The sequence below is a fragment of the Amphiura filiformis genome, chromosome 20 (genome assembly GCF_039555335.1).
Source record: "Amphiura filiformis chromosome 20, Afil_fr2py, whole genome shotgun sequence".
NCBI classification, from domain to species: domain Eukaryota; kingdom Metazoa; phylum Echinodermata; class Ophiuroidea; order Amphilepidida; family Amphiuridae; genus Amphiura; species Amphiura filiformis.
In genome coordinates, this window is record NC_092647.1 from 56,618,298 (window position 1) to 56,631,820 (window position 13,523).

At 37.1% G+C, this 13,523-nt stretch overlaps 1 protein-coding gene across 1 annotated transcript in view; it reads left to right on the forward strand.

The window, feature by feature from the left end:
* The window catches only part of LOC140142073 (ATP-dependent RNA helicase dhx29-like), a 76,484-nt gene that overhangs the window by 44,798 nt on the left and 18,163 nt on the right, over positions 1-13,523 (forward strand). The window contains exons 9-18 of the mRNA XM_072164027.1: positions 433-610; positions 1,345-1,468; positions 2,363-2,464; positions 3,606-3,806; positions 4,292-4,372; positions 4,927-5,088; positions 6,002-6,127; positions 7,062-7,205; positions 7,623-7,799; positions 12,581-12,766. Of these exons, the coding sequence (XP_072020128.1) occupies positions 433-610; positions 1,345-1,468; positions 2,363-2,464; positions 3,606-3,806; positions 4,292-4,372; positions 4,927-5,088; positions 6,002-6,127; positions 7,062-7,205; positions 7,623-7,799; positions 12,581-12,766 (1,481 nt within the window). The remainder of the gene's footprint in view (positions 1-432; positions 611-1,344; positions 1,469-2,362; positions 2,465-3,605; positions 3,807-4,291; positions 4,373-4,926; positions 5,089-6,001; positions 6,128-7,061; positions 7,206-7,622; positions 7,800-12,580; positions 12,767-13,523) is intronic.

A 13,523-nucleotide genomic window follows, 5' to 3' on the forward strand; every position in this document is an offset into this window, starting at 1 on the left:
ATTGGCCCCCAGATCATGGGGCAAAATAGTGTAAAATACAAACTTTTTCCTAATAAAGCCTTTTTTAGAAGCTCAAAGACTTGTACATTCACTCTACAAAAAACAATGGTGTATACCCTCTGATAATATCGGGTCAAAATTATGCATTTGCTAAATTTTTTTCCCTCCAAAATTTTATTTTGCCCCCCCCACCAAGAAAGCTGGCTACGCCTCTGAGTTACAGCAATCAAAATGATAAAAATCTCTTGTGATGTACCTATTTACAAATACCTGATCTGATAGCTATAAGTAGTAAAGTGTTAACAGTGTAGATGCCAGTGGTTTGTATGTTTCTTGTCAAATACACAGGTTTTCTGCATTTTTTCTGTAGTCTTGTTCAAGATTATCCATTGTGTATACTTTATCTATAATTATGTCACTCTTCTGCTTTAGAAACTCCTGCCAAGAAAGCTGAGCCTCTTGATGTTCGCAGTTTTGAATATACCCGGCAGACATGGACAGGCAAATCTCCCAAACAATTCTTGATTGATTGGTGTCGCAAGAACCTGCCCAAGACAGACCCTCCTAAATATGAGAAAGTGGGAGCTGGTGGAAACAAGTGGAGATCCAGGTAGGTAGAAAAGGCCTATTGAAGTTGCTGATAAATATAGACATACCAAGCAGAGGGTTGTGAAGGTAAATTTGACCTTGATGCAAGAATCAGGCCTGTAGCTAGGAATTATTTTGAGGAGGGGAGATTTTTGAAAAAGTGGACCTTTTGAGGAGTTTGATATATTTTGGGTGATCTTGGACTAATTTTGGTGATTTGATTTGAGGAATATTGAATATTGGTGATTTTAGGAATATTGTATGGATTTGATAGTATTCACCTATTGCACAGTTCCGCCTTGAACTGGCATGGCATGAAAGGAAGAATTACATAACTTTACGCAATGTTATATGACTGGTTCAATTCCCATTCATGTATGCCGCTGACAGATCGAGGCTCTCCTCCTACATAGCGGAACCATGCAATGGCTGAATTTTGGGCAGATTTGAAGGGATGTTTAGGACATTTTCACCCCTCTCCTGGCTTTGAACCTGGCAACAATAAACCACAATTTTTAATGCTCTTGTCTATTAATTATTACCAATATCAGGTAGTCTGCAGCTTAAATTTGTCAAATAATTTGGCACATTTTGTGTACTATGTATACTATGGTCCCAACGTGTGCCATTTAAGTGGGACACTTTTGTAATCTTTCTTGACCCTTAAAAATGTAACCTGGTATGTTCATATTAGGGTATTTTCTTCCCGAATTTTCAATTGTCATTATTGCTATATTTTTATCCTTTTTCACCCAGGGTCACTGTAGATAAGAAAAAAGAGGCACCTCTAGTAGTTTGTCCTGATATAGTAACAGAGAATTTTATGGAAGCACAACATCTGGCCAGTGTCCTTGCCCTATGGCATTTGTGTAGAGGGCAGGTAAGTTACATGCAGAACAGAGATCCTTAATTCATTGTATTATGTTTTACCTGATTGTGCTTATTGTTTGATGCCATATATGGAATATATATTGATTTGCATATATTCAGGCATTGTAATAATTAAGGGGGTACTACACCCCTGTGGTAAATTTGTGGCTATTTTGCATTTTTCTCAAAAATAATAACACACTGGTAACAAAAGTTATGTATATTATTGGGGCAAGGAATCCAATTACTACACTGAAATTTCAGTGACTCAAGACAAGCGGTTCAGTATATATGATCGGAAATGAGGTACATCCTAGCGGTACCTCTTTTCTTATCATAAATAACGAACCGCTTGTCTTGGGTCACTGAAATTCCAGTGTAGTAATTGGACTCCTTGCCCCTATAATATACATAATATTTGTTACCACTGTGTTATTAGTTTTTGAGAAAAATGCAAAAATAGACACAAATTTATCGAGGGGTGTAGTACCCCCTTAAAAGTGTTCGAAATGTGTATTGAAATATAATCCTGCTGACCCATTTACATGACCGACTGTGAGAAGAGTAAGCACAACTATTGACTCTTTATAACAATGTGAATACTGCCTCTTGATTATTCATTGAGGCATAGCATACATGTTGGATAGTTCCGAGTCATTTGATTGCATTGATTTGAAATCTAAATATCATTGTAACATTAATGATTTGAAATCTAAATATCATTGTAACATTAATTTTGATTGGTTTTGTTCATTTGTTCAGTCCATCCATCAACTGTTGCCTCCCCCATACAGAGATGTATGGTTAGAGTGGAAGGATGCATATGCTAAGGAAAAAGAAGCAAAAAAATCTAAACAAAATAAGGTAGGTTTGTGTAGTCCCTGGTTCCAACCCCAATGTTTAGTCCATCCATCAACTGTTGCCTCCCCCATACAGAGATGTATGGTTAGAATGGAAGGATGCATATGCTAAGGAAAAAGAAGCTAAAAAATCTAAACAAAATAAGGTAGGTTTAAAGAGGTCCCTGGTTCCAATCCCAGTGTTTAGTCTATCCATCAACTGTTGCCTCCCCCATATAGAGATGTATGGTTAGAGTGGAAGGATGCATATGCTAAGGAAAAAGAAGCAAAAAAATCTAAACAAAATAAGGTAGGTTTGTGTAGTCCCTGGTTCCAACCCCAATGTTTAGTCCATCCATCAACTGTTGCCTCCCCCATACAGAGATGTATGGTTAGAATGGAAGGATGCATATGCTAAGGAAAAAGAAGCTAAAAATCTAAACAAAATAAGGTAGGTTTAAAGAGGTCCCTGGTTCCAATCCCAGTGTTTAGTCTATCCATCAACTGTTGCCTCCCCCATATAGAGATGTATGGTTAGAGTGGAAGGATGCATATGCTAAGGGAAAAAGAAGCTAAAAAATCTAAACAAAATAAGGTAGGTTCATGTTGTCCCAGGTTCCAATCCTTGTGTTCTGTTTCTTCCTCCATATTGGGATATATAGTTAGAAAAAAGGAGGCAGATGCCAAGGGAAAAGAAGCTAAGAAATCTAAACAAAATGAGGTGTTAAACAAGAGGCCACAGGTTCAAATCCTGGTCTATTCATCAACCTTTGTCTCCTACATATAGAGAAGGGAAGGTTTGAATGAAAGGAGGCAGACTGGGGAAGGGATGCAAAATAATCTGTAAACTATTTTGTAAGATTGAGAAGATGTTTGTTTGATTGTCAATTTGTTTGTTTATTTGTTTGGTTATTATTTTGTTCTATACAGTAGCATGCTTTTTTAGGATTGTTTAACCCCATGAGCACTACCTGCCGATCTAACATTGCCTCTGATTGGTCAATTACATGATATCTTCACTTTAATCACCAATCAGAATGGAGCTTTGCAAATAATTTACCCCATTTTTTGTGTGGTGAAATTATTCTAACAATGTTGCTGATTGGTCCAATTGATAATGAAAACTTCTTTTGGCCAATCGGCAGGTAGTTCTCATGGGGTTAAGCACATAACAGATTCAACAACCTGCAATTATGTGTTAGTCATTTTGAACTAATAGATGAAGTGAACATGAGATATCTCCATAAAAGACATAAGGACACCTTCAACAAGTATTAATATTTCTTGTTTATCCCAAAAACTTTCCAGCCTCGGGATCAGTTTGTTAGCCAGTTATTCCGGCAGTTAAAGCTACAACCAGATGACAGAAAAGAAGAAACAGAGGAGATAGAAGAAACTGTAGAGGATTCATGGGATGATACAGAAGACTCTTGGGAGAATTTTAATGATGATGACGATGAGGATGAAGTTGTAAATTATGCTGAGCAGGTGAAGGAGCAAGTGAAAGTGGTATGTTAACTGGAGAACTGTCACAGTTTTATTTATAATTATTATTTTTATTATTTTGCTGATTTAGCATGCAAATGTGCCAATAATCAGGATTCTGATTGGCTTTAGGTGGGTCTTGATATACGGGCATCTCATTGGCTAATTTAACAAAGTCACATCACATGACCAGCATCTTTTTGCCATAATCAGTGCTCATATTTTATCTAGTGATTTACATTTTGTTAAAATATAGGCATTACCAAGAATAATTTGGTTGGATTAAATGATAATATAGATGATAGTATCAGCACTGGGATTAGATTTATTTCTATATAAATGGTTTAGAAATGTTTATTTCTATTCTAGTAACTGTAATAATTTACTTAACCAATGCAAGGTTATGTAGTGCATTGTGCTGCTACTATAATATGTCAAAATTGTTACCAAAAAGACAATATTAAATCTATACTTTAGGATCTTATATTTCTTTTATTTCCACTTTGCAGGATTCTAGCAGTAAACCGCAGCAACAACGGAGACATTATATCAGTGGGCATGCGCTGTGTTCAATATTTGAAAAGAGGAGGGTGAGTAACCATGCATCAATTATTCAAAACTCTTCTTGATATCATCGTAAAGAACATGAAGGTGAACATGAAGGAATTAGAGAATAAATGATATTAACTTTTGTTTTTACTATCCTTTACCATGTAATAGATGACAGGCATGTCCAATATTTCGAGTAGTAGATGCCGGCATATTTATTCTCATTTTTAGTCGGTTAGATATTATTTTAGTAACTATGAACTATTTTATCATCATAAAAACTCCCTTTAATCTTAAATGAATGAAACTTGTTTACATCGTCAGTTGTGCATTACATATTCAGTTGCGCATATGGCAAGCGTATGTACATACCATGTGCTACCTATGCACACCTCTAGAAGCGTGTTTCATGTCATCAATACTCTACCGCCTAATAGACAACACCCGAAATCATGAATTGTCCAATCAAATTACATGTGTATGAACTAGACCACTCCCACTGAATAAGAATACACTTTTTCTTTGTTAATTCATCATGTGTGTTACATATTTTGAAGTATTAACCACCGCTTTCTTTGAATCATTTTATCTGCAGAAATCTAAGGCCTATGCAAATATGCTGACATCACGTCAAGGTTTACCAGTATTCCAACACAGAGATTCAATCTTAGCTAAGATTAACAGGGAACCTGTGGTTATCATTGCTGGTGAGACTGGCAGCGGCAAAAGTACACAGATACCACAGTTTCTATTAGAGGTAAGTGTCAAGCAACCCATGAAGGTGTCCATTCTGATATTCAAATTCATATACTATGCCCTGTAATCAGTACACACAGCCATATGGGGATGTGTCACTGAAGTAGGCCTCATTTTCAGCCATCTGATATAAAGATGTTCCCTTCTTTTTGTGGTATATAGATGTTCATTTGTCGGGAAATTGTCACAATTTTATGCACCTTGAGCCAATATTTCACAAAACCTAAAAACAAACTGAGAAGAATCGGGTATATAGAATGGGTTTAGTGGTGATATTGGTATAAATATGGGTCCCATTTCCAGACTCTCAGAGGAACGTCCCTACCCAAACCAAACTCGATTATTCCCTCGGTCCCCCCGTGTTGATATGCATTCCAATTTGAGAATTTTAGTTGTAATATTTTTTAGGCTTATGTCGCAATTAACACCCTCCCAGCAACTCTTCAATTTGCAAACATTATATTATTTTGCTGCAGAATGCACCCCTCGATTATGTCCAATGCAGTTGCTGAATCCTTGCTTTACAAAAACATGACATTATGAAAATGTATAAAGCTAAAGTTTGTAATAACACTCACTGTATGCAGCCTGTTTAATTATCTGAAATTGCCAATATGACCCTCTGGTAAAAAAAAACCCTGTTTGTTCGCCTCTGCTATAAATGCTCAGTTTACGCCGGTAAGCATCAAGAGGATAAAATATTTCCTTCAATTTGTGAACACATTCCAATACTTAGGACAATTCCAATTTATGCCTAACTCACTACCTCCTATGATCTGTGACCATAATCTTTAAAATCCAGTCAGAAATTCAATAAAAGAACTGAGAACTCAATATAGGAACTGTAGCTTAACTCCCTTGGTTGGTATATGTTTTGCTTCAGTTTTATTAATATATCTTGCATCTTTTTCCAGGACTTACTTTTGTCTGGCAAGGCTGGTACTGCCAATGTAATCTGTACACAACCAAGGAGGATATCAGCAATTAGTTTAGCTAAAAGGGTATCACAAGAAATGGCTGAGCATGGACCAGGAACAAGGGTAAGTAATGATCTGTAAACCGGAGGTCCTGGGTTTGAATCAAGGGGGGTAGTGCCAATCTGTGTGTCTATACTAGGCACCCTGTTTTGTTAGCCAGCAGGGCTCGAATTAGGAATTTTGAAGGGCACCCATTTCAAGGCCATCAACAAATCCTTTGCAAAGGCACCAAGGCCATTTAGTGCTGAAGGATGCTTTGAAACTTGAAGCAGTTCTGAGGCATCAATGCCAAGTCTAAGGGCATGGCCTTGGTGGCCTTCGGTTAATTTGAGCCCTGTTAGCCAGTATTACCAGACAACACACAATCCGATATGCTAACAACCAGCATATTTGATGTTTCTACTGATGCTCAAAATAAGGTATTGTGGTGTGTACTGGAAGACTGAAAATATTTTCCTGATCCACAAGCAGCTTTAATGATTGGAAACATAAATACAGGTCATCACTGGATACATAAATATTCATACATGAAGTGCAACACCCAGCAACCGTTACAAGTATCACACCACTTTATGTACCTATAAGGAGGTTAACGGTTGCCAGGTGGCCCGTCGCATCATTTCTGAACTATTCTTCAGTAGAAACACACAGAATGTGATCCATACACAACCTTGTTGTTCATCTTCTACCTCAATTAGTGTAACATCATTTTATGATGACAGGCACACATTTCAAGTTGCGCATGTATGAGGATCAGGAACGCAACAGTAATCAGTATAGCGAACAAAAAAAATTACATTCATCATATAGATATCATATGAAACTGTCATTAAATGACAGGATTAAAATGTTTTGTAGCAACATCAAAGGTCATTTGGGCTTAGTTGTAATTAATAGTCTCAATATTAACAAATTAGTGAAATTGTGTAATACTTGTTATTTGAGGATTTCCTTGTATTTTGTAAGTAGTTTACTTGTGAACATTTCTTTCTCACAGGACTCCATGGTAGGCTATCAGATCAGACTGGAGAATAGAAGCACAAAGACAACTCGCTTACTTTACTGTACTACAGGGGTGCTACTACGTAAACTTCAACTGGATCCATTATTAAAAGATGTCAGTCATGTCATTGTAGATGAGGTAAGACCATTGAATTGAACTGAAGAATAATCCTTTTCAGCAGCTGATCGGAAATCTTACAAAAGATGTCACGTGCCAAAACATATTCAACCAATCACTTTCTGGCAATTTGAATGCATATTAGACTACACAGTGGACAGTGGATACCAAATTCATTATGCTGCATAAAATAAGAGCAATGCAATACATGATGGTGTTAAAAATTAAACTACGCCATATGCTCATCAAATGCTCTGTCGCCAGTGTGTAATTGGTGTGGTATTTTTGTTAGATTGATAATTACTAATTGATTGACTTATTGAATTGATTGCTGAAATGATTGATTTGATTGAATAATTGATTCTGTTGATTGATTGACTAATTGATTGATGAATCGATTTTTTGATGATTGATTGATTGATTTTCCTCTCACTGTAGGTTCATGAGAGGAGTGTAGACTCAGATTTCCTTCTCATCATTTTGAAGCAAATTTTACAACAATGCAAAGATTTTAAGGTCATCTTAATGAGCGCCACCATAGAGAGTGAGAAAATGTCTGCATATTTCCAACACTGTCCAGTCGTCAATATTCCAGGGAGAACTTTCCCAGTCCAGGTAAATGAATATAATGCTCATGATATCTTGTAATCATTTATTGGCTTCTGGCTAAGATGCTTGAATTTTTTAACTTGTCTCAACTTTAGAAGATGGTCAATATATTTCCTATCATTATCCATAGATCAGGAAAGTTTTGAGTAAATATGTACTTTTGTAACTGAAATCCCTGAATCTTAAGTAGACATGGGAAGTATATAGATCAGCAAAGTTTTGAGTAACTATGAACTATAAATCCCCAAATCTTAAGTTGACATGGGAAGTGTATTCATCAGCAAAAGTATTATTTGAGTAACTTTTATAGCTGTAAATCCCAAAAATCTTAGGTTGACATGCGATATCATGGCTGAATCACTGGCTGTCCACCTTTAATGAAAACCAAACTTTTGACCTTTTCACCCCAAAAGTTTCACAAGTTCAATTAAAGGGGAAAGGTGAACAACATTCAAAACAAAACAAGAATTGCTCAAGCATGGCAGCCGTATACTCAATGTAAGAGAGAATAAACAGCACACATTCCGTGTATACGAGAGTGCTCTATTTTACTTCCCAAAGAATATATAAGTATAGGTTTTTAACAATTCTAACTTAACTTATTCTATCAACATATCGATAAGCTGGTCTTAGGTATTTGATGTCAAAATAAAATGACTGTATAATCCTGTAAGGGCAGAAGCTTGGGATATTCTAGTTGAAATCCATACACCCTACGGAAGACATGACCTTAATCTTTCACACAGGGAGTAAGAATTTCAAATGGGGCAACATGAATGGGTGGCTGCATTTGATATCTTCACTCCCTGCACCCTCATGGAAGATTAAGGTCATGTGTAGGGGGTGTATGGATTTCAACTGTAACAGCCCATTGTGTGGATATTATGTGATGAGATATTATACTTGTTATTATAGGTGTACCATCTGGAGGATATAATAGAACAAACAGGGTATGCATTAGAGAGTGACTCCCCTTACGCAGTGAGATATGAATTACTCACTGAGCAGGAGTCAGCTACTGTCACATTGACTGGTTATTATGTGATGAGATATTATACTTGTTATTATAGGTGTACCATCTGGAGGATATAATAGAACAAACAGGGTATGCATTAGAGAGTGACTCCCCTTACGCAGTGAGATATGAATTACTCACTGAGCAGGAGTCAGCTACTGTCACATTGACTGGTTATTATGTGATGAGATATTATACTTGTTATTATAGGTGTACCATCTGGAGGATATAATAGAACAAACAGGGTATGCATTAGAGAGTGACTCCCTTACGCAGTGAGATATGAATTACTCACTGAGCAGGAGTCAGCTACTGTCACATTGACTGGTTATTATGTGATGAGATATTATACTTGTTATTACAGGTGTACCATCTGGAGGATATAATAGAACAAACAGGGTATGCATTAGAGAGTGACTCCCCTTATGCAGTGAGATATGAATTACTCACTGAGCAGGAGTCAGCTACTGTCACATTGTGTGGCTATTATGTGATGTGATATAATACTTGTTATTACAGGTGTACCATCTGGAGGATATAATAGAACAAACAGGGTATGCATTAGAGAGTGACTCCTTATGCAGTGAGATATGAATTACTCACTGAGCAGGAGTCAGCTACTGTCACATTGTGTGGCTATTATGTGATGCGATATTATACTTGTTATTATAGGTGTACCATCTGGAGGATATAATAGAACAAACAGGGTATGCATTAGAGAGTGACTCCCCTTACGCAGTGAGATATGAATTACTCACTGAGCAGGAGTCAGCTACTGTCACATTGACTGGTTATTATGTGATGAGATATTATACTTGTTATTATAGGTGTACCATCTGGAGGATATAATAGAACAAACAGGGTATGCATTAGAGAGTGACTCCCCTTACGCAGTGAGATATGAATTACTCACTGAGCAGGAGTCAGCTACTGTCACATTGACTGGTTATTATGTGATGAGATATTATACTTGTTATTATAGGTGTACCATCTGGAGGATATAATAGAACAAACAGGGTATGCATTAGAGAGTGACTCCCCTTACGCAGTGAGATATGAATTACTCACTGAGCAGGAGTCAGCTACTGTCACATTGACTGGTTATTATGTGATGAGATATTATACTTGTTATTACAGGTGTACCATCTGGAGGATATAATAGAACAAACAGGGTATGCATTAGAGAGTGATTCCCCTTATGCAGTGAGATATGAATTACTCACTGAGCAGGAGTCAGCTACTGTCACATTGTGTGGCTATTATGTGATGCGATATTATACTTGTTATTACAGGTGTACCATCTGGAGGATATAATAGAACAAACAGGGTATGCATTAGAGAGTGACTCCCCTTACGCAGTGAGATATGAATTACTCACTGAGCAGGAGTCAGCTACTGTCACATTGACTGGTTATTATGTGATGAGATATTATACTTGTTATTATAGGTGTACCATCTGGAGGATATAATAGAACAAACAGGGTATGCATTAGAGAGTGACTCCCCTGACGCAGTGAGATATGAATTACTCACTGAGCAGGAGTCAGCTACTGTCACATTGACTGGTTATTATGTGATGAGATATTATACTTGTTATTATAGGTGTACCATCTGGAGGATATAATAGAACAAACAGGGTATGCATTAGAGAGTGATTCCCCTTACGCAGTGAGATATGAATTACTCACTGAGCAGGAGTCAGCTACTGTCACATTGTGTGGCTATTATGTGATGAGATATTATACTTGTTATTACAGGTGTACCATCTGGAGGATATAATAGAACAAACAGGGTATGCATTAGAGAGTGATTCCCCTTATGCAGTGAGATATGAATTACTCACTGAGCAGGAGTCAGCTACTGTCACATTGTGTGGTTATTATGTGATGAGATATTATACTTGTTATTACAGGTGTACCATCTGGAGGATATAATAGAACAAACAGGGTATGCATTAGAGAGTGATTCCCCTTACGCAGTGAGATATGAATTACTCACTGAGCAGGAGTCAGCTACTGTCACATTGTGTGGCTATTATGTGATGAGATATTATACTTGTTATTACAGGTGTACCATCTGGAGGATATAATAGAACAAACAGGGTATGCATTAGAGAGTGATTCTCCTTATGCAGTGAGATATGAATTACTCACTGAGCAGGAGTCAGCTACTATTACATTGTGTGGATATTATGTGATGAGATATTATACTTGTTATTACAGGTGTACCATCTGGAGGATATAATAGAACAAACAGGGTATGCATTAGAGAGTGACTCCCCTTATGCAGTGAGATATGAATTACTCACTGAGCAGGAGTCAGCTACTATTACATTGTGTGGATATTATGTGATGAGATATTATACTTGTTATTACAGGTGTACCATCTGGAGGATATAATAGAACAAACAGGGTATGCATTAGAGAGTGACTCCCCTTATGCAGTGAGATATGAATTACTCACTGAGCAGGAGTCAGCTACTGTCACATTGTGTGGATATTATGTGATGAGATATTATACTTGTTATTACAGGTGTACCATCTGGAGGATATAATAGAACAAACAGGGTATGCATTAGAGAGTGACTCCCCTTATGCAGTGAGATATGAATTACTCACTGAGCAGGAGTCAGCTACTGTCACATTGTGTGGCTATTATGTGATGTGATATAATACTTGTTATTACAGGTGTACCATCTGGAGGATATAATAGAACAAACAGGGTATGCATTAGAGAGTGACTCCCCTTATGCTGTGAGATATGAATTACTCACTGAGCAGGAGTCAGCTACTGTCACATTGTGTGGATATTATGTGATGAGATATTATACTTGTTATTACAGGTGTACCATCTGGAGGATATAATAGAACAAACAGGGTATGCATTAGAGAGTGACTCCCCTTATGCTGTGAGATATGAATTACTCACTGAGCAAGAGTCAGCTACTGTCACGTTGTGTGGCTATTATGTGATGAGATATTATACTTGTTATTACAGGTGTACCATCTGGAGGATATAATAGAACAAACAGGGTATGCATTAGAGAGTGATTCCCCTTACGCAGTGAGATATGAATTACTCACTGAGCAGGAGTCAGCTACTGTCACATTGTGTGGCTATTATGTGATGTGATATAATACTTGTTATTACAGGTGTACCATCTGGAGGATATAATAGAACAAACAGGGTATGCATTAGAGAGTGATTCCCCTTACGCAGTGAGATATGAATTACTCACTGAGCAGGAGTCAGCTACTGTCACATTGTGTGGCTATTATGTGATGTGATATAATACTTGTTATTACAGGTGTACCATCTGGAGGATATAATAGAACAAACAGGGTATGCATTAGAGAGTGACTCCCCTTATGCTGTGAGATATGAATTACTCACTGAGCAAGAGTCAGCTACTGTCACATTGTGTGGCTATTATGTGATGAGATATTATACTTGTTATTACAGGTGTACCATCTGGAGGATATAATAGAACAAACAGGGTATGCATTAGAGAGTGACTCCCCTTATGCTGTGAGATATGAATTACTCACTGAGCAGGAGTCAGCTACTATTACATTGTGTGGATATTATGTGATGAGATATTATACTTGTTATTACAGGTGTACCATCTGGAGGATATAATAGAACAAACAGGGTATGCATTAGAGAGTGACTCCCCTTATGCAGTGAGATATGAATTACTCACTGAGCAGGAGTCAGCTACTGTCACATTGTGTGGCTATTATGTGATGAGATATTATACCTGTTATTACAGGTGTACCATCTGGAGGATATAATAGAACAAACAGGGTATGCATTAGAGAGTGACTCCCCTTATGCAGTGAGATATGAATTACTCACTGAGCAGGAGTCCGCTACTGTCACATTGACTGGTAAAGGAGGGCAGAGTCGGCAGACTAAAGTATCCTGGGAAGCATCGGATATCAAACAAATAGACTTGGTAAGTGTGTTTCTTACAACTAATTCTTGTCCCATGCTTACATCAGGTTAAACAAGTTTTTGATTTTTCATTTACTTCATTCACAATTAAACAATGTATCTGTATGAATGTACTAATGACTCATGCTGGATTTATCTTACAATTCGCTGTTGAAGTGATGTAATAATAGGATTAACTACCATAGCAACAGGGTAAAACAACTTTTGAATATACCGCGCTACACTTGTACTGGTACGTTCATGCGATACCTCTGCATTGAACCATATCATGCTGATCACTCGCACTTGTACGATTCGTATCTTTGAAAAGAGCATTATTGTATTCAATCTATGATTGCAGACATACACAAGTGATGAGTGCAACCTGCTTGTAATGCAGAACAATAAATTGGTGGGTTTTTTTTTTCAAATTGTTTTACCCTTTTTCTATGGTAGTTAATCCGATTATTAAATCACTTTGACAGCGAATAACTGCATTTACTTCAAACAAATGAATGCTGAGTGGAGACTGCTGACAAATAAACCAATTCTATCATTGCATATAATCAGTGCTCTGTCAAAGTACATTCAGGAGAGTGAAAAAATAACCCAAAAGTCTTTAGTTCAAAACCAACATTTTGGACTTTGATAACCAATTATAATACATCAAGTCAATATTTAAATTTCTTAAACAGATATCTTAGCTGTCAAAACGAGTGTATACCTTTAAATTCATGGAGTCTATAGTTTGATCAGCTCTCAATAGGTACCACTACGCC